This window comes from Drosophila sulfurigaster, chromosome 3 (assembly GCF_023558435.1).
Source record: "Drosophila sulfurigaster albostrigata strain 15112-1811.04 chromosome 3, ASM2355843v2, whole genome shotgun sequence".
Lineage (NCBI taxonomy): Eukaryota > Metazoa > Arthropoda > Insecta > Diptera > Drosophilidae > Drosophila > Drosophila sulfurigaster.
The window spans coordinates 33,005,550-33,033,335 of NC_084883.1; the positions used below are offsets into that span (position 1 = coordinate 33,005,550).

General features: G+C 40.1%; 3 protein-coding genes and 1 long non-coding RNA gene across 7 annotated transcripts in view; 2 read left to right on the top strand and 2 right to left on the bottom strand.

The window, feature by feature from the left end:
- The first annotated feature begins 9,166 nt into the window (after window positions 1-9,166).
- Window positions 9,167-13,523, top strand: LOC133841611 (GATA zinc finger domain-containing protein 11). 3 transcript variants are annotated; one of them, XM_062274220.1, is made up of 8 exons: window positions 9,168-9,401; window positions 11,011-11,246; window positions 11,313-11,674; window positions 11,740-11,958; window positions 12,017-12,131; window positions 12,509-12,616; window positions 13,067-13,105; window positions 13,168-13,523. In XM_062274220.1, the coding sequence occupies exons 2-8, from the start codon at window positions 11,024-11,026 to the stop codon at window positions 13,386-13,388; spliced, it is 1,287 nt and encodes a 428-aa protein (XP_062130204.1). In that variant the 5' UTR covers window positions 9,168-9,401; window positions 11,011-11,023; the 3' UTR covers window positions 13,389-13,523. The 3 variants fall into 3 exon arrangements, with proteins under 3 accessions (XP_062130203.1, XP_062130204.1, XP_062130205.1); XM_062274219.1 differs by lacking the exons at window positions 13,067-13,105; window positions 13,168-13,523 and adding an exon at window positions 12,739-13,031 and having other exon boundaries at window positions 9,167-9,401; XM_062274221.1 differs by lacking the exons at window positions 13,067-13,105; window positions 13,168-13,523 and adding an exon at window positions 12,690-12,763 and having other exon boundaries at window positions 9,170-9,401.
- Window positions 13,184-15,610, bottom strand: LOC133841609 (cytochrome P450 12b1, mitochondrial). 2 transcript variants are annotated; one of them, XM_062274218.1, is made up of 6 exons: window positions 15,336-15,577; window positions 15,096-15,219; window positions 14,798-15,044; window positions 14,625-14,741; window positions 14,145-14,571; window positions 13,184-14,088 (listed from the first exon to the last, which is right to left on the bottom strand). In XM_062274218.1, exons 1-6 carry the CDS (start codon window positions 15,429-15,431, stop codon window positions 13,495-13,497), a joined length of 1,605 nt encoding a protein of 534 aa, XP_062130202.1. In that variant the 5' UTR covers window positions 15,432-15,577; the 3' UTR covers window positions 13,184-13,494. The 2 variants fall into 2 exon arrangements, with proteins under 2 accessions (XP_062130202.1, XP_062130201.1); XM_062274217.1 differs by having other exon boundaries at window positions 14,798-15,219; window positions 15,336-15,610.
- A 907-nt stretch (window positions 15,611-16,517) lies between these two features.
- The window catches only part of LOC133841607 (uncharacterized), a 59,298-nt gene continuing 48,029 nt past the window's right edge, over window positions 16,518-27,786 (bottom strand). The window contains exons 2-7 of the mRNA XM_062274215.1: window positions 26,536-27,707; window positions 23,099-23,477; window positions 22,791-23,006; window positions 19,246-19,649; window positions 18,814-19,007; window positions 16,518-18,752 (exon numbers count right to left, since the gene is read on the bottom strand). Of these exons, the coding sequence (XP_062130199.1) occupies window positions 18,529-18,752; window positions 18,814-19,007; window positions 19,246-19,649; window positions 22,791-23,006; window positions 23,099-23,477; window positions 26,536-26,921 (1,803 nt within the window). The 5' untranslated portion in view covers window positions 26,922-27,707 and the 3' untranslated portion in view covers window positions 16,518-18,528. The remainder of the gene's footprint in view (window positions 18,753-18,813; window positions 19,008-19,245; window positions 19,650-22,790; window positions 23,007-23,098; window positions 23,478-26,535; window positions 27,708-27,786) is intronic.
- LOC133841624 (uncharacterized) lies at window positions 19,620-19,982 on the top strand. The gene is made up of 2 exons (XR_009894323.1): window positions 19,620-19,731; window positions 19,779-19,982. It is a non-coding gene; the product is annotated as an uncharacterized LOC133841624 (long non-coding RNA).

A 27,786-nucleotide genomic window follows, 5' to 3' on the forward strand; every position in this document is an offset into this window, starting at 1 on the left:
AATGAAAATCATTTTAAATTTCTGTTGTTGTTTTCCTTTCATACATATTTTTTGGCAAGCCGAAAGGACAAGCAAAGGACAGCGGCGCATTCACTTGTATTTTACATAAGCGCTGAAAACCACTTTGCCAAGGACTTCATTTAATCATATTTAAGGCTGTGGCCCAACAACACAAGCATTTCTTTTTAATTAATTTAATGCAATTTCTGTAGGTGCGCTCGAAATTAGCGTGTACTTATTGTGATGATTACAAGGCGTGCCTCGCCTTGTCTGCCCTCTCGCCTAAGCTGCGGTCTCTGCCCCCGCGGTTAAAGTGCTCCCACATGACTTGACTCCCTGGGGAGTTGTTGTCCTGGTGTCTTGATGTCTTGGTGTTGAGCATTTAAATAGCATAAATATTCTATTAGTCGACAATTTGACTGAGCTTTTGTTATTTCATCGTGACGTTCACGCAAACACATGTCCGCATATTTACGACGCCAGTGTAAATAGTTTATGCAAAATGTTCTGCATAATTTAGGGCGCACAATTTAATGACACCCTGTTGTTTATGTAGCTGTGGCAAAAGCCGCTTATGGAATGCAAAAAAATAGGTCAATGTGAGGGATGGAGAAACATTTTGAAGTTGCTGAATGATATCGACAACGATAATTATGCTGCATACTATCGATAGTATAATTTTAAGATAATTTTGCTGATTAAATTAAATTGTATTGATATTTGTTACCTAAAGAAATGTGTATTATATTTCATAGTAATAAGATATTTAATGAATTATTCTATTTTCTCATAAAGTGTTCAATAAATAATCAAAATTCAAAGCTATTTGAGAGGGTAACTTTCATTCATATAGACTGGTTGAATGATATGCTGATTATTATCGATAATAGAAATATGAAGTGATTTTATTGTTCACAATTGATATTTGTTACCTCAAAAAAAAATGTATTATCATGTATTATTATATTTTAAGCTAAGTAGAAACGTCTTAATTGGTCTGCTCCATTTTCTCGTCAAGTATTCAATAATTAATTGAAATTCGAAGCTATCTTACAGGATAACTTTCATTCGCACAACTTAAATTACATTCTCTTGCTGCCGTTAAAAGTAGCTTTTGACTGCAATTAGCCAACTTTGTACATTCCACAGCCAAAGTTTTGCGTCGTGATTCGTGAATCGTTGTTAAAACTTTACAGTGCCAGCAAAAAGTTTTCGATTAACACACATACGCAACGTTGTCCAAACAAGAAGCGGGAAAAATACGAAGGAAATGCCAAACGACAAATGGCGAATGGCAAATGGCAAATGGCAAATGACAGCGAATGGCGAAAAGGAAAAGCTGACTAACAGGCGTCTGGCGACTTTATGACTGGCAACATTTTGCTCCATTTAATGACTGCGTACGTATGACATTTTATTTGATTTGGTACATAAATGAAATTGCCATTAGCATTTTATTGCCCCATGACCCCGAAGTGCGTGCAACGTGCAAGGCGAGGAGGGAGGAGGGAGGAGGGAGAAGGGGAAAAGTACATTACATCGAAGTATATCTAAATCGAAAATTGTCAAAGCAATCAAGTAATGCAAGAGCAATGGCACTCAATGTCAATCCACATGCCACATGCCCATGCCCATGCCACATGCCTCATGCCCCCTTGCCACGCATCAATTATGAATATGCAATAAACGAGTATGCCCCTTTTTATTTCGATATATTTATTAATATCAACCATATACACACGTAGTATAGATTGTTGGGTTTTCAGTGTTAGTTTAGCCAATAAATCAAGCTCGAGGTCAATAATCAATTATTAAAACAGCTGATACTCGTGTGTGGCAAGCGCCGCAGCTTGTGTGTGTGGCAAGTTCGACATTTCCTTATATTTTGTTTGTTTTCATTTTGTGTTTTTGTTTTCATTACATGTCGCTCACCTGTTGAGGCCAATGTCGCCGACAATGTTTTGTCGACATTTTGTGCTATTTTCTCTAGTTCAATGTGCTCTTCCTACACCCATTTCTTTGCCTCTTTTGTTGTTATGTTCGGTTTCTATTGTACACTTTTTGCTTCTGGCTGTCGACTGTTACCGCTCTTTGCTCTTTAACGTGTTTTTTTTTTGCTTGTTTGTTGTTGCTGTTGCCCGGCAGCAGAAGCAGCGATTGCTGACGTCATTGTTGTTTGGCTCTCTGATTGTTGTTGGCCCAAAACAGTGACTGGCCAACAACTGGCGTCATGCGGCTGTCTAGCAACGCACAGCGCCCGTTGTGAAGCAAGTTAACATTTGCTTTTATTGCTATGCATACCCTGTATTCCCCCCAAAACAAAAATGGAGAGTATATACAATTGGGAATTGAGAAATGTTTTGTGACAAATGGAATGTAATTTCAAGCGCAAGCACACACAGAATCTCAAAAGTTTTCTATACTCTCGTATTCCCTGTTCGAGTTAAAGTCCGAATTAATGCATATCTCATGCTCACACTGTGTCTATGTGGCAATCTAACTCGCTATTGTTATGGTTGTTCCAGTTCTTGTTATTGGTATTTTAATTCCCATGTTTCGCCAACACGCAAACCTTTATCAGAGAGAAACACACCGAGACATTTATAAACTCGAATTTCAATAGAGAAATATTTTTAAGCTGTTGGCGGTGTGAATCAAATAATTCTCAACTGCTTCGCAAATGATGTTATAAAGCCACACACAATAAAGAGCTCTCTATTCAGTGAGACAGACAGACAAACACGAAATTGCTAAGCAATTTGTTAAACAATTTGAAATCCCATTCAGCTGCTTGCCATATGGAAGGGAGACGCTGGCTATTCATATTTATGATGCCAGCACATAAGAAATTAACACATTTCTTGGGGCATGTACAAAATACTTTTTAGAACTTTGTTTTTTTTTTTTGACAGATAGCACAAACAATATACAGCTGAGAAAAGTTGCAAAGTTGTTGTACAGCTCGGCTCATCTCAGCTCAGCTGGCATTTTCTTTCCATTTTCCACTTTCCACTTGCCACTTTTCTTTTCTGGCTGTCAAGTGCTGCGTAAATGATTTTTGCTTCTGCTCTGTCGACTTTTGAATTATTCATAGCAAATTACTTCATGGTTCTCGTAAAAAGAAAATGCGATCCCCTCTCAAAGCGAAACACTTTACTCTTCTTGTTTACGCAGCTCACGCAAACTCACTCTGCACAAAATCAATTATGCACAAATTGTCGAAAATTTAGTCACACACAATTTTTGTATGTGACAGCTGAGGCAGCCTCTGAGAGTGCATAAGAGTTGCAATATTGAGTTTGTCATGCTGCTCTGGGGCGTGTCAACGCGTGCAAAGGCCAATTAAATAGCAAACTATGATGCCACACACACACACACACATACACACAGCAGTGTGTACGCTTCGTATACGTAATTTGAGTTGAGCGAACATCTCTGTTCTGGCTCAATGAGCAACTATTCAGCCGGCAATTGAACTGGTCGAGCTTCTATTCTAACGCCGAGAGAGACAAAAGCCAGTCGGATAAATCAATTTTTTAAATACTGCGTCTTAGTCGAAAACTTGATTTGGTAGTGCAAATTATTTAAAATAGCCACAGAACTGGATTTCCATGCGAAATGCTTTCATTCGACCTTGGCACTAAATAATACGTAGAATAAAAGCATTTTTAAAGCTATTGTGGTTGCTGAATTCAAAGAGATAAACAGTGGTTGAATGCGTATTTTTATGATAATTAGTCAAATTTAAAATTAAATAATAATAACCTTGATTGTGGTTTCACAAAATGCTAAAGCTTAAAATTAATTCATATTACAAAACAAATACTAAAAAACCTTAACCAAAGTATTAAGAAAACCACTATTTTAAGACACATTATGTTTTATGGTAAATACTATATTAAATACTGTAAAGCTGCTTTAAAAAAATTCTCTTATAGAAAAAACACTTTAAGACTAGCATTAACCTTAAATCTTGAAGTTCTCTTCATCCTCATGACCTAAATAAACTTTATTTAATAGTAGAACTAAATTTCCATATAACAACATTCGAAATATTTGTGGAAACGTTACACTGCGAGTGTTTGTGTATTAAAAATGCAAAAGTCGTAGAAGAATAAATAATACAATAATATTTTGAGATTGTGATAATGCGATATGCAAAATAGCTTAGGAAAATAACTCAGTATACCAAAGTTTTACATAAAACGGAATTCGATTGCGACTAGAATAGAGGTAGCCTGAAAAAAAGTGAGGATAGTCGACTATGCTCGACTGGGAGATATCAGCTATTCATTTTCTTAAAAATATACCAAAAATATACAAAAGGCTAAATTTTGAACGTTGATATAGAACCATATATTTAAAAAAAAATTTTTATTTAAAATATGCCGCAAATATTCTTAAATATACCAAAGGCTAGTACTTTAGCAATCAAAATATACCATAGATTACAAAATAAACCAGATTGTCAGCCAAAGCTAAAAAGACAATTTTTTTTGTAAATATCAAGTGCAGAAAAACTCTGTAAAGTGGCTCTATTTATGCAGAAATTTCTATGGCACTTTTCTCATTCATTAACTAAATTAGCTTTTGTTAATAGCATAAATAAATTTACGAGTAAACCACATTTTAGATATAAGTCAAAACGTTACAGCTCTGCTGTTAAGCATGCGATGTTTATTTAATTAGAAGGCGAGGCGACCTAATGATATCCGGCAATTTCAGTTGCAGTTTCCCTTAAGTGTAAGTAAGTTCGAAAGCACATTAAAGCTATAAGCCAGCCTTATTGCATGCATTAAATATGTGTACGCATTGAGAATGAATATGATAAGCTGAGCTAAGTAAGCTCATGTTTTATGGATTTCATTTGCTTTAATCAGTAGTCGACAATGTCCTTCGTTCACATTGTGGACATTAACCACAAACCATGTCATAAAAAATGCAAACACAACACTGAGAGCATTACTCTCTGTGCTCGTTGTTGCAACATTTGCTGCTGGTCAATTGCAAGAGTTAATTAACTTTGGCCGCAAAATCTCTGCAACACCCACTAAAATGGCAGCTCTCGCGTGTTTGAGCCGAAAATCCATTTGAGGCTCAAGGCTCTCAGCATTAATGGCTTAATTAGGTGTGAGAGGTCAGGATAATAGCAGCAGCGACTTGAAAGGATTGCCAACGAACGAACAACACAAGCCTTGACCATGAGTGTCAGTCAGCGACACTTGATGGAGTACTTTATGGCATTGTGGGTGGTGTAAAATGGAAAGGGGTCATAAGTGAACGCATGTGGCAAGTGGCAAGTAGCAAGAAAGTGACAGGAAACTGGGGCAAAGGGTTGACTCGCATTTTAATTAACTCTTTGCCGCACTTTGCGGCAAGTAATTAAAAGTTTGTAACCAAAACAACTGACAAAACTTGCACAAACGAACGAAATGAATATTCATTTTTCTTGGCGATGGCCACAAATGTCAACTGATATATCCCCTGACTTTTCAACCTTAAGCTGTGTGTGTGGCATTTACCTGCTGCCCCTAAATTGATCAGATATAATGAGATTACGATTCTGGCGGCATCTGCGAATTTTAGATTTGTCATGCAGCCAATTTACGAATGGGCGGCAATTTCAATCAACTCAGTTCGAGCAGAGCTGCTTGTGGCATGCTGCGCGACATAAACAGCGGGGCAACATCACACAGACATCAGATGATGCCTCAAGGCCACCGACGGAGACACAAGCTCTAGTCTCATCCCTCTGCCCCCCCGCCAAGAGGTTGACAAGTCAAATGGGCGCATAAATAGTCAAAATACCAAAAAAGAAAAAAATAATAAAAAAAGCATGACATCAAACTAATGCCACAATTTATCTGCTTGCCCTAGCATATGCGGCAAATAGTCCTCAAGCCAATAATTAACAAGCGAATATAATGCTTGCTAGACTCCATAGATACCCTGCAATTAATTTACTTACTGCCTGTTGCATAGATTTTGCATTTAGGTTCGCAAACTCCTCATTAAGAATGTCGCATTTGGGCTGGGTATATTTTATAACAAGTCATTTGGCACGCGACATCTTTGAGTACTTTGCCGCAGACAGAGTGGATCGGGAGGGAGTGTGGCAAGGGGAGGGAGTGTGGGGTAGCCAAGTGTTGCAGCGGCTTGTACTTGTTCTTCAACTCGTACATTAGCTAGAGCGAATGACCGCCATGTGAGTAAAATGTGTATATGTCTGTGTGTTGGTGTGTATAAGAGGAGCAGCATAAATGCTGTTGCGTGTAGTCTATGTACTAGTATGTGTGCCACTGTGCCAGTGTGTGTGTGTGTGTGTGAAGCGGAAGCGCAGCGGCATGCAAAGGTGCCAAACCCCTTGACGAATAACATCCGTAGAACCGTGCGTGGAATCGCCAGAGCGAACAACCCGTTGCCGATATGGCGCCAAAACAAATGCGAGGGCAGCTTCAATAATGTGCGAAGATAAAGAAGAGAAGGATAAATACAAATAAGGAATTCTTAGCTATTTGGGAACACTCATTTTATTTTCTTAAACTTTAATGTTCTAATATATATTAGCTTAAAAATGTAAACATCTTTTAGGTTTTTCAAAAGTCGCACTTCGAAGTTTACAAAAAGTTTTTAAACTTGTACCTGTAATGTAATGTTCAACAATAAAGAATTTGTATAATAACAATTTTTGTTCTTATACCCGCTTAAAGAACGAATTGTATTTCGACATAAACCGACTGCAGCTGTGGGGTTATTTATGCTTTGATAGAAAATCTGGTATATTTTGTAATGTCTGGTAAATTAGGAACTTAGTAGTTTACCAATATACCAAATATAGCTTTTAGTATTCTTATATAGTTTGAAACCGACTACAGCTGTTAGTTCTATTTGTTTGGGCAGACTATCTGTTATATTTTGTGTTCCGTTCTATCTTATGATATCGGTATATCGATATACGAAGTATTGCTATTTGTTTATTTTTCCATTATGTTGTTATGTTTTATATTTGTATATTTTGACGATAATGCCGATTACTTATTGTCTTGAATTTATTGAAAGCTGATAGCAGGTATTCCACTACAAATATTTAAATAAGCAACAACATTTAGCGATAAACTAAAAAACTATTATATTATATAAAGATAAACACTTATATACTCAATAACGAAATCAGTTCACTCCTATTATAAACATTGAAATAAACACTTGAGATAAGTTCGAGAGTTACCCAGCCACTGTGTTTGTTATTGCGAAACTCTTCGAGTCATCCACGTGCAACAAATTTATGCGCCAACTAATTTGTACTCGCATATGCACGAGAGTAAGTCGTATGTATGTAAAAATAGCCCACTGAAATGATGGCACACTCAAGTGGGGCTCAGCCAGCAAAGCATAGCGCAGAGCTGACACACAGGTGAGGCCGTCACAGGTGAGGCAAGTCAAGTGTTACCCGGCTGGGGCCAAAAGGATAACGGATTACGCAGCGCCTAAAAGCTGCTTAAAAATACGCAGAGCAGAGTAGAGCAGAGAAGAGGAGAGCAGAGAACTTAACTGAGTAGAGCAGCTGTTGGCAGCATCCTATTTGGGGAGAGTGTTACACCGTAATAGCTGAACCCGTTACAGCTCTTTTTATAGAGCGGGTCGCAGGTCGCAGTTCGCATTTTGCTTATCAATTTTTTGAAAACGGAAACAATATTCCCAGCAAATGTTGATGTGTGTGTTCGTGTGTGTGTGTTTTTGAGTAGCTCATTACTTACGCATATTTGTAGCTGTAGGTATTGTTAGTGTGTGCGTGCGTGTGTGTGCGTGTAGGTGACACGCGAACCAGCACCAATACCACTACAGTTGTAACTACAGTTTTGGAGGCATGTGCTGCGATATCAATGTGCCCGCTCAGTTGGCAGCCTGCCTATTCGTTTGCCACTGATTACATCGACACGGGCGCATTTCGGGCTTTTGTTTTTCCTGTCTTCCTCTGCTGCGCGACCTCCTGCTGTTCCTGCTGTTGCTGTTTCTCTCCCACTCCAAATTCCGACTACAACTTTTTATATTTTTGCTTTTCGCTTTTGACTAGTATGATTTTTATACCAGCCTCACAACATTGCCCACAAATTGCATGGGCATGAACACACACACACATTCACATACACTCTCTCACACTTCACTACACTTGCAAGAAATGCAATAGCAGCCTTGCTGCCTGCCCCGTTTACTGCAGCACGCGAGATGAATGGCGATTTGGCTCTGCGTAAGTTTCCTGTACGCGCTTTCGCTTCACTTCGATTCGCTTTGCGTCGTCTTCGTCGCGTCGCGTTGCGTCGCGTCGTCTCGCTTCGCTTCTTTTCGCCGCGTTGCTGCGTCCGCCAACGTGGAGAGTTTTTGCGCAACTGAAACTGTTTTTTCGTTGAGAGCTTTTCTGTGCTGCTCGCACAAGTCGAAAGCTCTCTGGGCATGGTATTTGTACGGGTGTGTGTGTTGTGTGGTTTGAGAGCAGCAGCGCAGCGGCAATTGAGTGGTTGCTGCCGAAAAGCCTTGAGTGATTTGGCTGTGGGCGGCTCCTGTTAACAGGATAATAATTGCCAACAGGATGAGCCAAAGCTTATGTTTGGCTTGACAAATAGCTCCGCATTTGATATGATTATATTACATTGTGGCACTGTAATAAATAATTTACATTTTATCAGACACTTTTATCGTTAACCTCCGCCGCATTGCATCAATATCAATTATTTGCAAAATACTTTTCACACAATTGTATAATTCCATCAAAGCAATTCGAAAGTGTTGTGCTTAACTGCCTGTAACATTCCAAGCATCCTCTCGAGCTTTGTGCGGGCCACAATTCCACTCAGCCTCGAGGGCTTGGCGGGGCTCGGCTTTAGTAAACGCTCCAATAAACTTATGCCGAGTGTGAATGTAGGAAAAAGCGACTCCAAGGTAACAAGTTAATCAGAAGACAAACAACAACAGCAAATTCCTGTTAAAGCTTATTGAAATACCTTTTGTGCGATGAACACAGCGTTGCTTAGTGATGCTCTGATTAAGAGAGCTCAATTTGCGCTCTCTTTGTTTTCGCTCTGTCTCTTCGATAACAGCTGATAACGACAATCGAAGCTGGCGATCGTTGAGCAGCCGGCTTCTAGGGCATTCGTCTCAAGCTGCCTTGGTCAGTCACTCGGGAGTTGTGCAGTCGCTCGTTGGTCACCTTTTGCTGGTCTTTTGTCCGCCCTTTTTAAAGTGTTTTTTATTTCAATTTTTAATACACATTTTGTACCAACAAATTATAAAAAAAACTATCAAGTACTACGTCTTGAAAGTTTCGGCAATAAAGTAGACTTAATTAAAAATATATAAAACTAAGTTGTGGCTTAAAAAAGTGCAAGTGGAAAAGTAGAAACCGGGTAAGTCATGCTTTAGTCGGCTGTGCACTTTGCTCGGCTGCTTCTCGTGCGCCATTTAATCGCATCAACCGTTATCTCAGTGTGTAGGTGGTAAAGAGGGGAACGAAGGGTTGCTCTCGGAGCTAGGTTCAAGTTCTCTTCGTCGGGTTCAACGTCGCAGTTACAGTTTTTGCTTTTGCTTTGCGTTGTCTTTGCTTTTGCCTTTGCCTGTGTTTCCCGCCTTTTACTTTAGCTATGCGCCGCTTGCATTCCTTTATTCCCATGGACGGCATTCTTTAGCTTGTCCTCGCATGCCTCTCTTTTTTTTCTCATTCTTTTTACCATTTCTTTATTCCACACATTTATACTTTGTCATTATGTGTATGGCTGAGAGTGTGTATTTGTGTGCAACCGTCGCTTTTTGCATACAGTTTCGATACACTTTGATCCCGCCAATAAATTTTTGATAATTTTATTATTTCGTTTTTCATTCATTTTTTTCTGTTTTCGTATGCTGTTCTATTTTTTTTTTTCTTTTGGAACGATGCAATAAGCGCTATAAATACAATATTAAATGGCGTGCATATGTAAATGTTTATAATAAATATTTTTGTATATTTGTTTTGAAACACTTTAGTCTCTTGATGCACAACAAATGCAGATATGGTTGCTGGGATCGTGGAATCATATTTTACATGATACAGTCTGATAATTCTTTGCAATATGAACATAATGAACTTTTTCAATAATTTTATTTGGCTTCACTGACGGTTTGAAATTTGTAGAATAATTGGTATTGCACAACATTAGACATTAAAAATAAAATAAGAAAGTTTCCAAAACTATATTTTACAACAAACTTTAAAATAAACTTTAAATTTTGAAATTATAATTGAATGGTTTATTACATTTGGTATTGACACAGATAGATTTGTAGTTCAAAATACAATATAAACGTAATCTTATTCCACTAACAGGAACTGATTAAATTGTAATAAAATGAAACAGGTAAAACTATACGAATTTGAGACATTGAATATACTATTTATGTCAGTTTCCTAAAGATGATCTAAGTATTGAGTAGGTTTCCAAGTGATTAGCTTATCACCAAGCAAAACTATTCGCAGTCTTCCCTAATCATGAACAAAGTTCGAGTGCTCTAATTGTATAATAGCTAATTTGTTTTGATTTTTTGTTTGTTAGTCATTGTGCCTGAAAGCTAATGAATAGATAATGCATGGTTCATATATAAGTTTTGCCAGACAGTCGCAAACAAAACACAAAAAAAATCGCAACGACAAAAAGAAGAGAAAAAGTAATGAAAGTGTATTTAAAGTGCGATGCGATGGTGGCAGCTGATAACAACAATAGGTGGCAATGAGATGCCGATGTCAGACGGTGTCAGATCTACTTATAGTACTCGAATTATAAATGAAATTTGAGGTCTTATAAGTTTTGTAGTACAGGTCTATTCGTAGATTTCTATATATTCGGGTTGTCAGCCAGTAATCACGCTGAGAATGAACGTACCTTTATGATCTTTCAACAAATTCAGATAATCAAAATGCGAACATCCATAAACAATGAATTAATTTGTTTATATATAAATTTGGCTATTAATCACGCGTAGCATCAGCAGCAGCATGGCCCAAGACACAGAGACGGGGGTTAAGGATCAACATACGCAGCACGATCATATCGAAGAAGATGAAGTCAGCGAACTGCAGCGGCCTCCCAGCTTCTACCAGAAGGTGCGTGAGCAGGCCGAGCGTTTTGCCAGCACACGTCTTGGCCAGTATGCCATTGAGCGAACCGATCGTGTGCTCAAGTTGCTCGAGGACACCACCAAGTGGAGTCTGCCACTGGGTAAGTTGTCTTCACTTTCTTCTCCTCTGCCAACCATCTCCAGTCTACAGTACTTGGATTTTACAGAGAAAAACTCGAATGCGGCGTTGCTGGAGCGTCCGTTGCCCTGGGTGCCCTTCTTGCTGCTCATCGTTGTGCTGCGCTTGACGCGCATCTGGCTATCGGTGGGAGCACTGATGATTGGCAATGGACCGGTGTCGCCTTCGGATATGATTTACTTCATACAGACGCGTCGCCGCAAGCTGCGTGCCATACGCGTTCATGGGTTGAAGGTGATGCGACATCGCCAGCAGGAAGCATCCAGCTTGTCGGGCAAGAGCTTTACCCAGCAACTTAGTCAATGGCTCTCTCGTGCCATCTGTCGTCCAGGTGTGCAGCGGGAAAATAGTGGACGCTCTTTCGTTATACAGAAGCACGAACCACAGCAGGTGAACAAAGATCTCACTTACCAGATAAGCTGGTCTCTATAGTGAATTATTATTCCCATCTGCAGAATCAGAGCGTAGCCAAGCGTCCACGGGAAGAGGAGGAAACTGCAGTGCAGAATCTGACAATCGATGAAATGCTCAACAAGTATGCGAATGAGAACTCCGAAGATGACTCGGACTTTGTGCCCCAGGCAGAGGACGAGAGCGCAACCAGTTCCAGCGAGAGCGATTCCCACAGCAGCGATGAGATCAGCAGCAACGAGGAACAAGAGATCGCCGAGGAGGTAAGCTTAGACTAGATAACCAGCTTCAGTTCTTTTATTAACTGTTGAGAAACTGCAGCATAAATCGAACGGATTGCCACCCAGCAAAAAGGAGGAGGAGAAGGAGTCGGAGGAAGCACAAGCGAAGACAACGATGAGCAACGGCAGCAATGACAAGGAACAGACGGAAGTTGGTAATGGACATTGAACTGTTATTAGACTTACCTCGATACGAGTAGACACCTAAGTCTAAGTCCTAGTTTAACGATTAACTGAAAGTATCGATTAACGATTTAAGCCTTAAGATTGAAGTTGATAGATGAAACCGAAAACAAAAAAACGAAACCCGAAAGCAACTGAAACTGAAATCGAAATACAGAATATTCATGCACTTGAAAACCAGTCCAGTAGTGATTCATTTGCCTCCAAGTCCAAGTCCATGACCAAAATCAAATTCCAAATTTCCCTTGCAATCATAATTATTGTGAGTTTGGCCTAAACCTTCCGCAATCAGCCCCTGACACTCTTTCTCTCTCTCTTTCTTGCTCTGCCTTCGATTTCTTTGACTTAGCAACTGAGCGGCAGGCCACATTGAAGGAGGATGAATGGAAGTCGTCGCCGGGCCATATGAGTGCCGCTTTGATGAAGACTGCTCTGTATAATAACACGGCTGCTGCAGGTAACTATATAGTGTTCCCGTCTACCTTGATCCCAGCTGCGATCCATGAATCCAATTAACATTTTAACGTTAGTATTTTGTCTTTGTTTCTGTTACTCTGTGCATGTGTTCAAACACAATAGCCTCCACTGACCAGCCCCTGCCTCAATCCCAGTCCAACTCCACACCCAATCCCGATACTGACCCTGATCCCAACGACACGGACACCGAGACGGACAGCAGCAGTGGCGATACTGTACAGCTGCTGCCGCAAACCGATGTTGAAACTACCTCTGAACCGAATGAACCTCAAACGCCGATTCATCCCACAATTGAGACCTTAACGCCTGCTACATCCTCTGAAGATATTTTCTATAGTCCCATTGGTTTGTTCTGCTTCTCCTGTTCCCTCTTTGCATAACCATATTTTACGTTTAACACAGCTCATGCTATCTTTTATTACTTTCACAGGTTCTCCCAACTACTTTTGTACCGTCAAAACGGCTGCCGGTAAGTAGTCGATATCCGACTTAATTGTACTCCACTTATAGTAAATGCCATACCTTAAACAGCTTTTTCCACGCCAAACTCTGAGCTGGACGATGATCACACAGTTCAATCCGATCTAGAAGAACAAGTCAGACAGAATATCTCGCTAGCTTATGAGGAGCAGTTTGGCAATACACCTCCTGGTCAAACCCACAAGCAGCCACAGCAGCAGCAACAGCAAAAACAACAGCAGCAACGGCAATACAATTCCCATCACCGTTACCGCGGGCGTAACCGACGCTAGGGCACCGCGTCTTTTTCTATATATACATAATATATTCTTTGTTTAATACATACTTTCGTTATATTCCCCATTATTGTTAGAAGAACTGCCAAGTAAATGCGAGAGCTTAATCAATTGGCTCGAACTTGAAGCGTATATCGCCGTGTGGTGACAGGATTATGGTGCTCTCATATTGCAACGGCTTCTCCCCCAGCCAGGTGACCTTGTAGGAACGCAACAGTCGAGCTAGCAGCGTCTCCATCTCCAGCTCGGCAATGCGCTTGCCAATGCAGGTGCGTGGTCCGAAGCCAAAGGGTAAATACACAAATGGATTGCGGGAGCGGGCCTCGGGACACGCCTGATTCTCGGTAGTCGCGTCCTGTTTCAGCCACCGTTCTGGCATGAATTGCTCACTTCGTGGAAAGTATTCGTCGCTGTTGGACAACTCCAGTACTCCCATGAGCACGCCTGTGCCACGAGGCACGCGATAACCGGAGAGCACTAGATCCCTGGGGGTAATGCGAAAGTTGCCCGGCGTTATGGAGGTGATGCGAAGTCCCTCTTTGATGCAGGCACGCAAGTATGGCATATTCTTTGTGTTCTCAGCTGTCAACGGCTCTGAGGGATCACTTAGAATACCCTTTAGCTCCTGTTGTAACTTGGCTTGCTTGGCGGGGTTACGAGAGAGATGGTAAAGTATGGTCACAAATGCCGAAGAGGTCTGCAATCAAATTTAAAATAGAAACAGCACAACAGACAGGAGAAATCCTTATTTACCGTATCGATACCGGCCATTAGCATGTCCATTGCCATAACAACAGCCACTTGCTTATTGAGGGTCAACAGCTGCTCCAACACACACTTGTTCTCTTCATTCTTCTCCAGTTTAAAGCGTTTCATGGCTGCCTCGATGTAGTTTGTTGTGATCTCTGTGATGTGATCGTACGTCTCTAGAAACTTCTTAAAGCCGGGTGTCTTGTAATAAGGCCAAATGGATGGCTGCACGTCATACTTGAAGCTTTCGTTAAAGAAGTCTGTCATGTGCTGGGCCAGCAGAGCTGCATTTGGATCGGGCTGATCTGTAAGCAAGCCCATTCGAGTGTTGAGCGCCACAAAGCTAATCGATTCGAAGGCCCACATCTTAAGCTGATCGTGAAAGTCTGCACTAAGAGTGTTAGTCTGCGGATCGCGTAATGTTTCCAACCTGAAACGCAGTAATTTAATTATAAAATTGTTGATATGGTTAAAGCAACTCACTTGTCTACAAACTCCTTGGCTATGCGATCGATTTGCGGCAGATTCTGTCTGACATTCTGCACCTTCATCATCACTGGATTAACCTTGTTGCGTATATCCGCCCAAGACTTTCCTTGTCTGAGAGGTAGCGTATTAGCTCAACTAGTTTGCTCTGCTCTTTATCAATGACTTACTCAGAGACCAGTCCTCCTATGCCACCAAATATATCCGGTCGATGCACTTTACGATAATACGTAAAACTTTCCAGACCTATGCGTATAGGCCAAACACCCTCACTCCTGTAGGTCACTTCAAAGTCTTGCGGGTTGTAGGTAAAGATAACATCAGCTTTGCCCATCATACCCGGAAAGCGATAAATATCTCCATACATCTCCCGCATGCGCCGATTCATTTGTATCAAGTTCGTATTATACAATTTTCCTACGGATGAGGAAAAATAAGTTAGGAACATTAGGTGTATTTTAAACTTACCGCCTGGTAGAAAGTAGGAAAGCACGCGCAACGTCGTTGGTCCCGGCACTTCCGAATAGGGTTTTGCCTTTAGCCAATCGTCATCGGTACGCGTTGGTGTTGATTCCAAAAGTTGTGCAAGGTTCTGTGCAAATTTCCAACAGGGTTGGATTGTTTGTAAACAAAGCTCTTTCTCTCACACACTCTCTCTCTCTCTTTTACGACACTCTCACACTCTCGCGCTCAGCTGTTTCCACTCACCTGCTGCTCAAGCGTCCTGCTCACCGAAAGCAAACGCTTCACGCATTCTTGTTGCCCAGCCGCGTAACGACAACTACTGCTCATAGACCTCAACATTCCGATAGTTTATCCAGATAATATTATAATGTATCTATATATAGCGCACTATCTGACCGCTTTTCATTGAGCTTTTCGCCGAACACAACCGAGCCGCAGAGATGACAAACTATAACTAAAAAACTACGCCTCGATTTAATATGCCAATTACACGTTAACATAAATTTATTTTTACACAGCTACAAAACTATAGATAAGCTTTTTATTGAAAGCTCATCGTTGATAAGTTGCGTAGAAGGTTCGTGTCGTTGCTAAGCACAGAAAGTTTTAGCGAGTGTTGCAAATTTAACCCTTTGGCGCGATGTGTTATAATTAAGTTGAGATAAATAAAAGTATCTAGAAAGAAGTATCTTTTGAGAATAAAATTCAATGAGACAGCAATTTATTTTTTTTAATACATTTATTCATTGCATGCGTAAAATTGTTTTAAAGTTTAAAATGTTGATTTCTTTATATATATTTTTTTTTTTTTTTTAGTTTTTTTGTGTTTTTGTTTATCATTTTTTGTTTGATACAATTGGTTGAATCTGTTATTGAATGATCGTTTCCATTTGTTGATATGTATGTATGTCATGTACATTGAAAATTTGAATAAGAGTCAAGAGATTTGAGAGTTAAAGAAATATACATAGTTGATTTTTCATTATCGCTTTTGGTTTTTGTTTTTTGGTTTTGTTTTTGTTTTGTTAAGGTACATTATAGATTAGCAAGTTGTATGCTTAGTATGTATGTGGCTTGCATTAAAATACACATACACATACGCATACAGATTAAATGTAAGTAGACAATACATCAATATATCAATATGTCAATGGAGGCGTTAGAGTTTTTTGAGTTGAGTTTAAACACTTGATATGTATTCATGTTTCTATTTAAATTGGCGTAGTTTAAAGGATAAATTGATAACTACACTTTGTGTAATTGATATTATAGTACATACGATTAAATTCAGCACATAAAAACAAACTTGAACGGTTTTTTCGTGTTTCGTGTTTTGTGTTGTGGCTTCTTCACTTTGTATAAAAATATAACAAATTATAAACGTTCGTTGTCTCATGCTACTTATACGTGTATTTGGTTGATTGGTTTTGTTGTTTTTTTTTAGTTTGCTTATATTTTTTGGTATTTTCGAAACGTAAATCATTGAGAAAACATTCTGCGGAGGACCTTCAGTCTTTGTTTTTCCTTTTCTTTTTGTTTTTTTGTTTTGTTTGTTCTTGATATTGCTTGATTAGTTTCCATTACTTGTGGTTCATTTGTCATCGTTGTTCTTCCCTATTTTAATTGTTATTTTGCATTGAGTTGCAACTGGAAATTGAATTGCATTAGTTGAGAATGTGATAAGATCACAAGGATTGTTGTAACATTTGCTAGGCCTATTTACTCGTAAAGTTCGTAATTAAGCGCTTCTTGATTTATGTATGTCTGTGTGTGCTGAAGATCCCTAAGAACTAGAACTATGATGGGAACCAAGGCCATAGAATTAACAAAGTTAAGATACGTTGGGTCAACATCATTATCATTATCATCATCATCATCATCATAATAATCATCTTAAGTATAACACACATTTAAGGATAAGTAGTTATTCATTCGGGTTTTCTTTTCTCTTTTTAGTCTAAGTTAAATTGCTCACATTGAGTTGATATGCTTGATTTTTTTCCATTCTTCTTCACAATAACGAGTAGTTTCGAAAGTACATGAAATCTTTGTATAAGTAATATGTATATGTATGTATATATAGCTAGTCTGATCTTAATCTTGATCTTGATATGTATACTTAGTTGGTTTAGCTTAACTATTTTATGCTAGCAATTACAAATAATTTGCTAAAAAATTCATTAAAAAACTTACTTAGGGAAGGTGCACAATAATTGTATATTTTCAATATTTTTAGGCCGTGCATTTAACTAGTAATTTGTCTAAGAACTTGATAATATTTATGATAATAACAAACCAAGATAAATCAAGTGCAATTCTTGCTAAGAAATTCACTCAAATTAAACATAACTTTTAATTGTATATATATTTTCTTTATAATAATATTTTGTATATATAGTTACTTACAGACTAGATTTCTTTTTAAACATTTTAATGATATGTTTTGAGTTCAAAATTGTTTTCTTTTGATATGTGATCTTTGCTTAGCCTCTGAAATTTAATGTAATTTAATTATATTCTGGTATATTCAATTATATAGGTTGAGTAGCTCAGATATGTTTGCGATATGCTAGTATCAACTAATTAATTGTAGCTTTTAAATTTTCATCTGTAAGTACGTTTAGTTGTTGTTTGTTTTATGCACACTTTTAATTCAGCCGACGATTCTGTCTAAATACATTTAAGTGTCTCATTCATTAATTAATCTTGAGACGCATTCATTTCATTTTCAACTTGTTCGTATCGCTTATATGCTATAAAATCACATTTAGTTGCTTAATTAATTTTTATGCTCTCTCAACATCCTTACTCACATACACACACACTCACACGCACACACACACAGTCGCACAGTCAGACAATGCGCAAACTTCGTACATCATGTAGATATTGCTTTTTGTTTTTCTCCTTTTCAGTTTTTTCTTCTTTTTTTTATGTTGTTGTTGGTTTTTTGGTTGGTTTTTTGCCCGATTTTCCCATAGATTTTCATGGCCTCCTCTTGCGATTCGTATTTATTTTCTCACTGTTTCATTTTTGTCCGCTGCAGTTGGTTGCATTTGTGGTAAGGTGGGGGAGAGATGAGAGATGTATGGGGAGGGAGAATGGAAACAGTTTTGGTGGCGCCAAAGTTCGCATAATTGAACTGTCAGCCCGCTGGCAGACAGGCAGAAATATGGTGCTCTGCCATTGCTGCAAAACTCTACTAGGTCCTTCTGCATCCTTCAGCGTACTGTTTGCTATTTGTTCTGTTCTGTTCCGTTCGGTTCGGTTCGGCTCGTTGTTGCACGCAGTTTTCAGCTTGAATGTTTGTTTTCGCCTGTAATTAAATGCTGCAGCAAACAAAGTGGAAAATTGTGTTGCCCCTCGCCAATGCAGTTTGCCATTGAAGTATTAGGATGGTGGAGTACTATTAATCATCAGTCCATGTTTCTCGAAACTATTCCTCTGGCCAGCCAAGATCCTCGCCAACCAGCTCATAGAAGCGTTGATTATATTCAGCAAAGAACTTGCGCAGTCTGGAGACCACAACGGGATCCACATGCGGATGCTTGCGTCCTTTGGTCTCGCGCAGACATCGATCGCCATTATCGTAGCGCAGGCAATAGAAGCCCTTTGTCTCATTGAAGTAGAAGTGCTCGCTCCGCACACGATGTTCAATACCTGTCAAACAATAATTCATTTATTAAGCAGTTGCAGTAGGGACTTCTATACGAATGCTTACCCAGAAATGCTTCGATGCGTTTGAGCTGCGAAACAGGATCCTCGATCAGGCGATCCCCATTGACCACTAGAAGTTGTTCACGAGGAAATACCTCGAGCCAGCGATGCAGATGAACGTGGTACATGGATATGCTGAGTGGACGATATGCTTCATTAACCGTGCCGTTGGGAAATATAGCCAGCTCTTCAAAGGACCTGCACAAAAAGAGATGGAGAAAGAAATGTATAAACATAAATTTGCAGTGGCAAACCGACAGCAGCCAAGTGGCAAGTGGCAAGTGGGAGGCGACAAATGAGCAGCTGCAAGTCAAACAGGCGACTTTCATTTGTCTTTGTTTTCTTTATTTTATTTTTTTCTTTCACTTTTCCATTTCCCATTTCCCATTTTCATTTGCAGTTTGCAGTTTGCATTTCATTTGCGCTCAAAACTTACTTGGCTGCCAATTGGGCGGCACTCGGTGTGGGCGTGGTTGTTGTCGTTCCAGCACGTCTCGCTCCCATGCCACCCAAGGCGGTCTCCTTGGCACCCGCGCCACTGCCGAGCGCATTGTCGTAGCTATGTGCCGCCTGCAGCTTGGCGTACAGCGTCGATTGTGTTGACATCCTTGCCCCATAACCGGATCCGGATCCGGATCCGGCACCCGCATTCGCATTTGCATTTGCATTGGAACTTGAACTCGCACCCGCGCTCGTTGCAGCATTCTCGGCCAGCGGCAATATCGCAGTCGCCGCATGACTACGCAGCTGGGTGTAGTCCGAGATGGCTCTGGTCACCGGCTCTCGCACAATCAGCAGCAGCTTGATGCTCGCATTCATGGCACGCACTCGCTCCGGCACCTGCAACAGCAACAGAAACAGAAGACGCATTTGTAGTCGGGTAAAGAATCGAACGGGGTTGCGGCAAAAGCCTCGAATAATGGTTAAGTTATGACACGGCCATAAGATAAGCAGCTAATGAATTTACAGTCTACCACAGCAGTATGCTGCCTCTCGTCGCCACCTCTTTCGCCTTGTTCGCTACCTGATTGCAGGCACTGTGCAGTGAACAATTTAATTTAAACGGAAAATATGGCCCCACAATGCCGTCGTCGTCGACCAGGCGTGCAATGGACGAGGGACGTGATGAGCTACAGAATACCCTGCACTTCTGAAGTCTTCAACTTATTCAAAGAGTATATTTTGATTGGGAAAATGAAATTATTACGTTTGAAGTGATATTTAATTGTATTATTCAATCAATATTGTAACAGTAACAGATACATAATAGTATAGCAAGGCTAGTAATATTGTAAAATTTATGTAGTATACTATAACATGAGTAAAATTAAGTAACATTAAAACTTTCGATATAGTTTTTCGCAAAATTCTTCAGAGTTCAGAGAAATGTCATTCTACAAAATGAGCTCACTTGCCTGTTGCAGAACATAATTAGAGAGCTTGGCTTCTCTCCCAATATAGAGAGCTAGATATCGTACACTAAATGAATGTGTCTTATAAAGATTAACTCATAACTTGTTAGACTGATAAATAGGAAGCAGTAAACCTGTTATAATTATAAAATATTCCACAAATAAATATGTTTTTTTTTCTTTAATATTTAAACAGGTTTACCGTCATCTATTTGCCAGCGTGACAAGACTGCGTATATAAAAAAGACACGATCAAGATTAAAAACTTAGCAAAAGCACACATTAAATAACAAAATGAACAGAACACAAAAAGTTCTTTTAAACAAACCTATCTTTATGTTGTAGAGCAGGATTCTTTTTTAAGTAAATTTTTATTTCATTTATTTTATTCAGATTTTTTTCTTTGATTTATTAGAGATAGTGGTATTATAGAGTGGCTGATACAATGTTCCTTTTTTTAGATTTGAGTATTTATTAAGTAATTGAATCAGAATAGCAATAAAGTACCATAACAACACATTTAGGAAAAACTTATTCGGCTAAACCTCATTCTCATATCATAAGGAAGTATTGCAAATATTGCAAAAAGTGTTGCATACTTTTTGGCTGTCACCTCTTCAGTTGTCGTCGTGTACATCCGCCTATTTTACTGTCATTAAACGAGAGTATAGAGCGGCAACGAAGCGAGCTAAATAAAGTTAATCAATTTCAATGGGCACCCCCGCACTCGTAAAGTGTGCAACAAGTGCAGCGGCAGCGGCAAGCGGCTGTTGTTGGCCAACTTTCATCTTGATGAACCAGAAAATGGCGGTATTTTGTTCAAACTATGCCAGCCAGCGAACTAAATAAACACTGAAGCGAGTGAGTGTACTACATATATATTGTGTGGCTATATGCTACAGTAAATACACAGGTATGTTTCTCCTCTTTCCATCGCTGCACCAACAGCAGCTGGAGGCGAAAGCACACCGTTGGGACTTGCATTATTTATCGAGGCATGCTGCTAATTTAAAGCTGCAATTGCCTTCTTAAATTCGCAGCAAATTTAAATCGCAATGGGCAAATGTGGTTGAGGGCATTTCTACGATTCTTCGGGGGCATGGCACGCCTCCTCATCGCCAAAGCGTAAGTCGATAAATATTAATAATGGCATTAATGAAGATTTAACCAAAGGGATAATCGGGTTGCAGTTGCTGTTGCAGATGCAATTCGGCCACAAATTGAACACAAAACTGGATGAATTATTGCATTGCCATGACACCGCAGCCGCTACGATTTTCCCATCTCCCCAGTGGGCAACTCTTGCCCAGTTTCCAGTCACCAGTTGCCACCTGAAGGCTTCAATTTCACTGACACATGCAACTTCCGGCTCGACCAGCAAATTGCATCAGCACCAGCAGCGAGAGCAACATGAGCAGCAACAGGGGGCACTCTGCGGGCAGCAGGCGCCAAAATAAAACAAAACTGAAAACAAATAAATATGTCAGCCGAAGGGAATGTCTGACTAGCAAGTTATGCCAGTAAGCAAAGTATTCAAAATTGTTAGACAAACTGAAGAGATTTAAATGCACGAATTTCGATTGCTGTGCTAATTGCTTTGAAAGTTTAACTTGTTCTTGAAGTGGCCAAATTTCAAAAGTGCCTTTAGATATTTAGAAGTTTAGAAAAATGTTGGATATACAGCTGTGAAAATAAAACCTTCAACATTTTCGAAAACTCTTCCGCTAAAAAGTGGACTAAAAACGGCTTAATATAACATCCCAATAGAAATTACTTTGATTACTTTGAGATTCCTCAATTCTATTTTTTCTATTATAAAAATAAGTTTTTGGAATAACAAATTGCTAACATCAAGAATAAAATCTTAAATGAAATCAAAATTGAACCAAGTTAGTTTATTCTTAATTTAAGTTCAAATTTCTAAAATTATTCCAAATTACCTAATCTGAGAAATTAATTCAAAATATTATCGATATTTCGATATTTCATAAAGTCTGTTCATCTTGGCATTAAACAATTTAACTCTACACTCCACTGCTAAAGACAGGGTATAAAAACAATAATAAAACAGACTGGCGACTAGAAAGGCAGCGATACAAGGACATCAGAGTGGCGGAACGGGGGAGTGGCGAGTCGAGGGATGTGTGTTAGATGACGCCGTTTGGCAAATGAATTTGCAAACATTTCCGCTGCCCAAAATTGGTTGGATATGAACACGGACACGGACATGGACACAGGAAAATGAAAGTCGGAAATTGGCAGAGTAGAGGCTACCATATGAGTGCATAGAGGGGAGGATGTCCACCTCTTTCTCCTCCTCTACCGGAATAGATGCCCATAGACACAGTTAGTGGGCGGCGATTGAAATCGTTTCGCTTTAATTTGATGGATGTCATTGCAGACGCGTATGCATGGGAGACGGGAGTCGGGAGTGGGGAGCAGCAAGCGACCAGTTAATTAATAATTACGGTCGGCCATGTGCAGCGGACGCGCCTAATTGCCAATTAGACATCAAAGCGAGTGCAGAAATTCGAGAGCTGGAATTGTGGGAGAGAGGACAGACACTCACCTCGGGCGAGACAAAGTAGCTGGGACTCTTCTCGATGGTAATTTGGCCACGAAACGAGTGCGGCATCTTTTTGCGATACCATTCGAGGCCCTTCAGGTAATTCTCGTCGCGGTCGAAGAAGTGCACCTCACCGCCAGCCTTCTGGATGCGCGGATGCAGATACAGCATCTCCAGCAACGCCCTAGTTCCGCACTTGCGTACGCCAATTATCAGTGCCTGAAATGAAGTGCGAAATGCAAATTGCAGCAATTAGCTCGAACAGGCAAAAGCCAAGGAAAAACAGAACTTTACCGAAGGCAATTACTCACCTGGGGCAGACGTCGACTTGTCTTGGGGAAATGCACGCGACTGGAGGGAAAGACCATGGGATGACTTAGCTGATTTGAACTAACCACCGGTTTCACAAACACTGGCAAATGATTCGGATTCGATGAATAGGGCGCCGCAGCGACTGCGGCCGATGCGGAGGCAGCCATCGAGAGACGATGGCGTTCATGGACCGCTTGGGCGGCCTGAATGTTGTAGACGGCGCTGTCGTAGAGCACGTGAAAGGTGAGGAACAATGAGATCAGCATGACCGTGAGAAAGACAACGGCCAGCTTTGGACGGGAAACGCCAACGACTAGAATGCAATCGGTGTGCGAGGCATCAGCGCCAACGGGTCGCATTGCTGATTTCGGCAGCCATCTGAAAGAGAAAGTGAAAAGCAAAAGAAAAAAGAGAGAGAGTAAGCGTAAGTACGACAAAAGCCAAAAAAAGGGGAACAGCAAAAGGTCATGAGATTACTATAGATTGTCCTTTGCTTGGCTCTTTTCCTGTGCTCAATTAATCTAATGGACGCCACATTCAATAGGCGTCGTCAAGCAAAAGTAAGAGAGCTAGAGGGGGAGAGGGAGAGACGGTAAGTGGCAAGTGTGGCGTGCGGTATGTGGCGTGTGGCAAGCAAAAGGGGCCAGCCTTTGCCTGGCTAATTAGATTGCCGTTTCGACTGCCGTTGAGTAATTAAAGTGAAGGCCCAAAACGACAACTTGGCCAACTATGGCAATGGAGCAGAGGAGCCCCAACTCGACTCGCAAGCCAAAACTGTTGCAATATTAGCGCGGCGACACCTAACCTGGCTCCAGTAAGCCCTACACTCCACACCGTGCCTTGTCAACGCTTAAGCGAATTCCATTATAAACGTTTCCTCTTAAACCACAGCAAACACAGGCCGCATTATGAGTTGCAGCTGCAAGCAGCATAGCATAGGCGTCGTATACGTAATATCGTTCGTTGTCGTCGTCGTCGTCTAATGGATGACTTCATTTGCAGAATGCCGCAGCAGTAGAAGCTAAGGCAGACGGCGGCTAAGTGCATTTTCATAGACAGGAAAAGTGAGAGAGAGCGAATGTTGTTGAGTGGTGGAGATAGTGGTAAGGGGGAGGTAAGGCAAAGTACTGAACTGCGGCAACAGGCAGTTGGCAGACGGGCAACTTTCCATCCTGTTGGTCTGGCCGACTTTCGCATGCGACACCTCGTTAAAAGTAACGACGTCCCCACCACCATCAACCACTCACTTCTCACGCCCATCCGCCATGCCCCCTCCCTCTCTCGCTCTCTCTTTGTATGTGCTGTCGCAAGTGTGTGGCATGCTTTAAGTTTTCTATTTGCAGCAGCAGTAGAAGCAGTAGCAGCATACTGGCCTCGTTTCACGGCCCACAGGAGGCGGGCTGCCACTTGACTTGGCATCTGCATAAACGCAACGATCCCTTTGACTGTTTTCCCATTGTTGTTGTTGTTATCGTTGTTGCAGCAGTTCTTAGTGTAGTACACGCTGCTGTTGCTGTCACGCGTTCGAGCTGACAGCCCATTCAGGTGGCCGACCCTTTTTCGCTGACAACACGGCGGTAAAACGGGCCAAAGTGCCCGGCGGCAAAACCAGCTTAAAACGGCTTAAATCCTGGCCAAGTTGACTTTGTTTTAAAGCATTCTACAACTAATGGGCCAACCTGGAAGCGGCTTAAAAGCTTAACCCCGACTCCTCAAACGGCATTAACACGCTCAACACGCTCAGCAACTCAACGCTCAACTCTCAACGCTTAACAATTGCAACTTTGCGCTTTCAACTCGCCATATTTATCTCTCTCTTTGTCTCTCAGTGCTAAAATCGTTGCTGCCGCTTGTAAATTAATGCTGAAAAATTATGTGCCTTTTGCCCCAACAGCGAGGATAATAAAATAATAAGCTTAAAAAATTACAAAGCAAACGAAAACTTGCAGCGTTTTTAAATTACTTTAATTTTCAGTAATATTTACTGCAAAGAAAGAATATAATTTCCAACAAAAAACCGAAAAATTGTATAATTAATATCAGCATTTGTTTGTTTTGAGATTTTAAACATTATTCGCCTTGAAGTAAGGTTCGTTTACATTGTAGAAATGCGACACGTGAAATACATTTAAGTGGATGCTAATTGAAGCATATAAAATACGGTGAAGTGCTTTGCTTTAGTTCGCAACCTTGTCATTGGATTGAATGGGAAACCGTTGCTCAGACATTAAAATGCACGCTATTTTCATTTGAGTCAAATGTAAATTTTATTAAAACGTCAGACGTGCGCACATTGAGGCATTACTATGGTAAGCAGTTAGTATACGCTCTCTTGAGTACCCTACACTGAGATTGCGGTCTTAATGTAAATAAATGAAATGAGAATTCTGAAGAATTTCAATTAACCTAAAAAATTAAATGAGAATTCTTTTGATTTCCCAATTATATGAGTCAAAATTGTAAATTATTTTGTAAAATGTTAAAATAAGTATTCATTAATCACGCATAAATGAAAGAGCTGGGAACATTGTATATCAAAGACTATTCCAATTTATTTTTAATAAAAAAATATAAAATATAAATAGATTGTTTCAAATATGATATAATAAGTATTTACTAATCAAAAATAAATGAAATAAGTGGGAACATTGTGTACCCAACTTTTAAAATAAAATAAATTGTTATTAAAATTTAGTATTTCGATAGATATTCACTATTTAAAAATGGATAAGTAAAAAGATGTCAGCCAGTTGTTACTACAACAAATTTGGAAATTGACTTTTAATGTAAATGTAAAAAATGGAATTTGGAAATAGATTTTGTTTGTACAAATGTTGAAATACTTTTATATACATATCTATTCAACATCTTTTTTTAAATAGCAAATATTTATCGTTACCAAGATTAAAAATTAATAAAATAATTGTTCTTAATATTGCGTTAATGTCAACTAAATTTATAAGCAACTAGAAAGTTGCAAAATATTTTAATAACGAAACCCATCAAGAATATCAAAATATTAATAATAAGACAATCACTCAATTATATATGTATATATATTCCTCAAATATTATACACTTTATTAAGAATAAAAAAGAATATACATATATAGAAAGAAATAATAATATTTAAAATGTTTATTTATAAAAATTAAAACATATATCTTTCAAATAATTATAAAAATAAAAACACATACCTAATAAATAAATAAAATAAAATGAGAAACACAATTGACATAAATTTCAATACTTTGAGCATACCCTTTGTAGCTCATATTACTGGGTATGGTCAATAACAAGCAATGGCCTCTGGGAGTGGGTGACACGACAGTTGCCCCTGAAGGGAATGCGTCGCTATGTATGTTGTCTGGAGCTGGATGAGCAAAGCTCAATGGGGGAAGCGCTTAATGGCAGCTGACTTTTTGGTGTATACTCACAGAATGTCCAGCGGCAATTTGACAGAACAATCGCGCAATGTTGCTGTTGCTGCTGACGTTGTTGACGACGATGCCGCATGATGATGTTGCTGCTGCTGCGACGTGTGCTGCTGTTGCCTCTGATGATATTGCTGTGGATGATAGTTTGTATGTGGATGATGTTGATGCTGCAGCAGATGCTGATATTCATGTGCTTGCTGTCGCCCATCCTGATGATGATGATGCTGCTGCAACTGCTGCTGATGTTGTTGTTGCTGCTGGTGCTGCTGATGTTGCTGTTGCAATGCTTGCTGCTCGTTGCTTCTGCTGCCACTGCCACTGCCACTGCTGCTGCCACTGCTGCTGCTGCTGCTGCCGCTTGCCGCACGTCTCTTGGCGGCAGTCATCAGAATAACAGCCAACAGACGTTCAATGGAGCCCAAAAATTATTACCGCTGGCAACGTTAGTTGGAGGCAGCAACTAATTGGCCACTGCTGGCCGTCACGTTCTCGCCCAGCCTCCAACACCGACACCGACTCCGCCTCCTCCTCCCACCGCCCTTTGTCGGTCTTCTGTCGGGGTCGTCGCTCGCTGCTCGATTTGTGTTAAAAACCCGTGCTCGAATGAAAGGCTCGCTGCAGTTTGCAGTTTGCAGCTGCCGCTGCAGCTGATTTATGGCAACTTGCTCACACAGAGAAAGAGAGAGAATCTGCCGCTTTAGTCGTCGCTTTTGTGCGCTTAATTAAATTCCAGAGCAGCTGCTGCTGCTGCTGCACTTTACAGTTGTTGTTGTTGTTGTTGTTCTTGTTGCAGTGCACTTTGCTGGCACGCTCGCTTTGCACGCTTTGAGGCAAACACACACTTAAAGTTGGCAAACTCTCGTCCTCACTTCAATTCGCATATTGAATTGGTCAGCTCGAGCAGAAGGGCAAAATCATCATTTCCGCTCCGCACCGAAAATGTAAAGGAAGCTCATCATCATCAACGCCATCATAGTCATCATCATCATCATTAGCTGGTGCTGTGTAATTCGATTTGTTTGTTGGGCCATAAAAAAGGTCGCTTTATACCAAGTGCTCGTTACATTCTGACGCATCCAACACAATCGGCAGCACTAAAACCAACAGCTGCTGCTTCCCGATGTTGTTGCTTGTTTGTTTGTACTTCCGTATTTTCAATATGTCAATGGCAGCTACAAAATAATGGAAAATAGAACAAAAGTTAAAATTATAATAAGTCTGCATACATCTGCATAGAAATAAATTAAATAC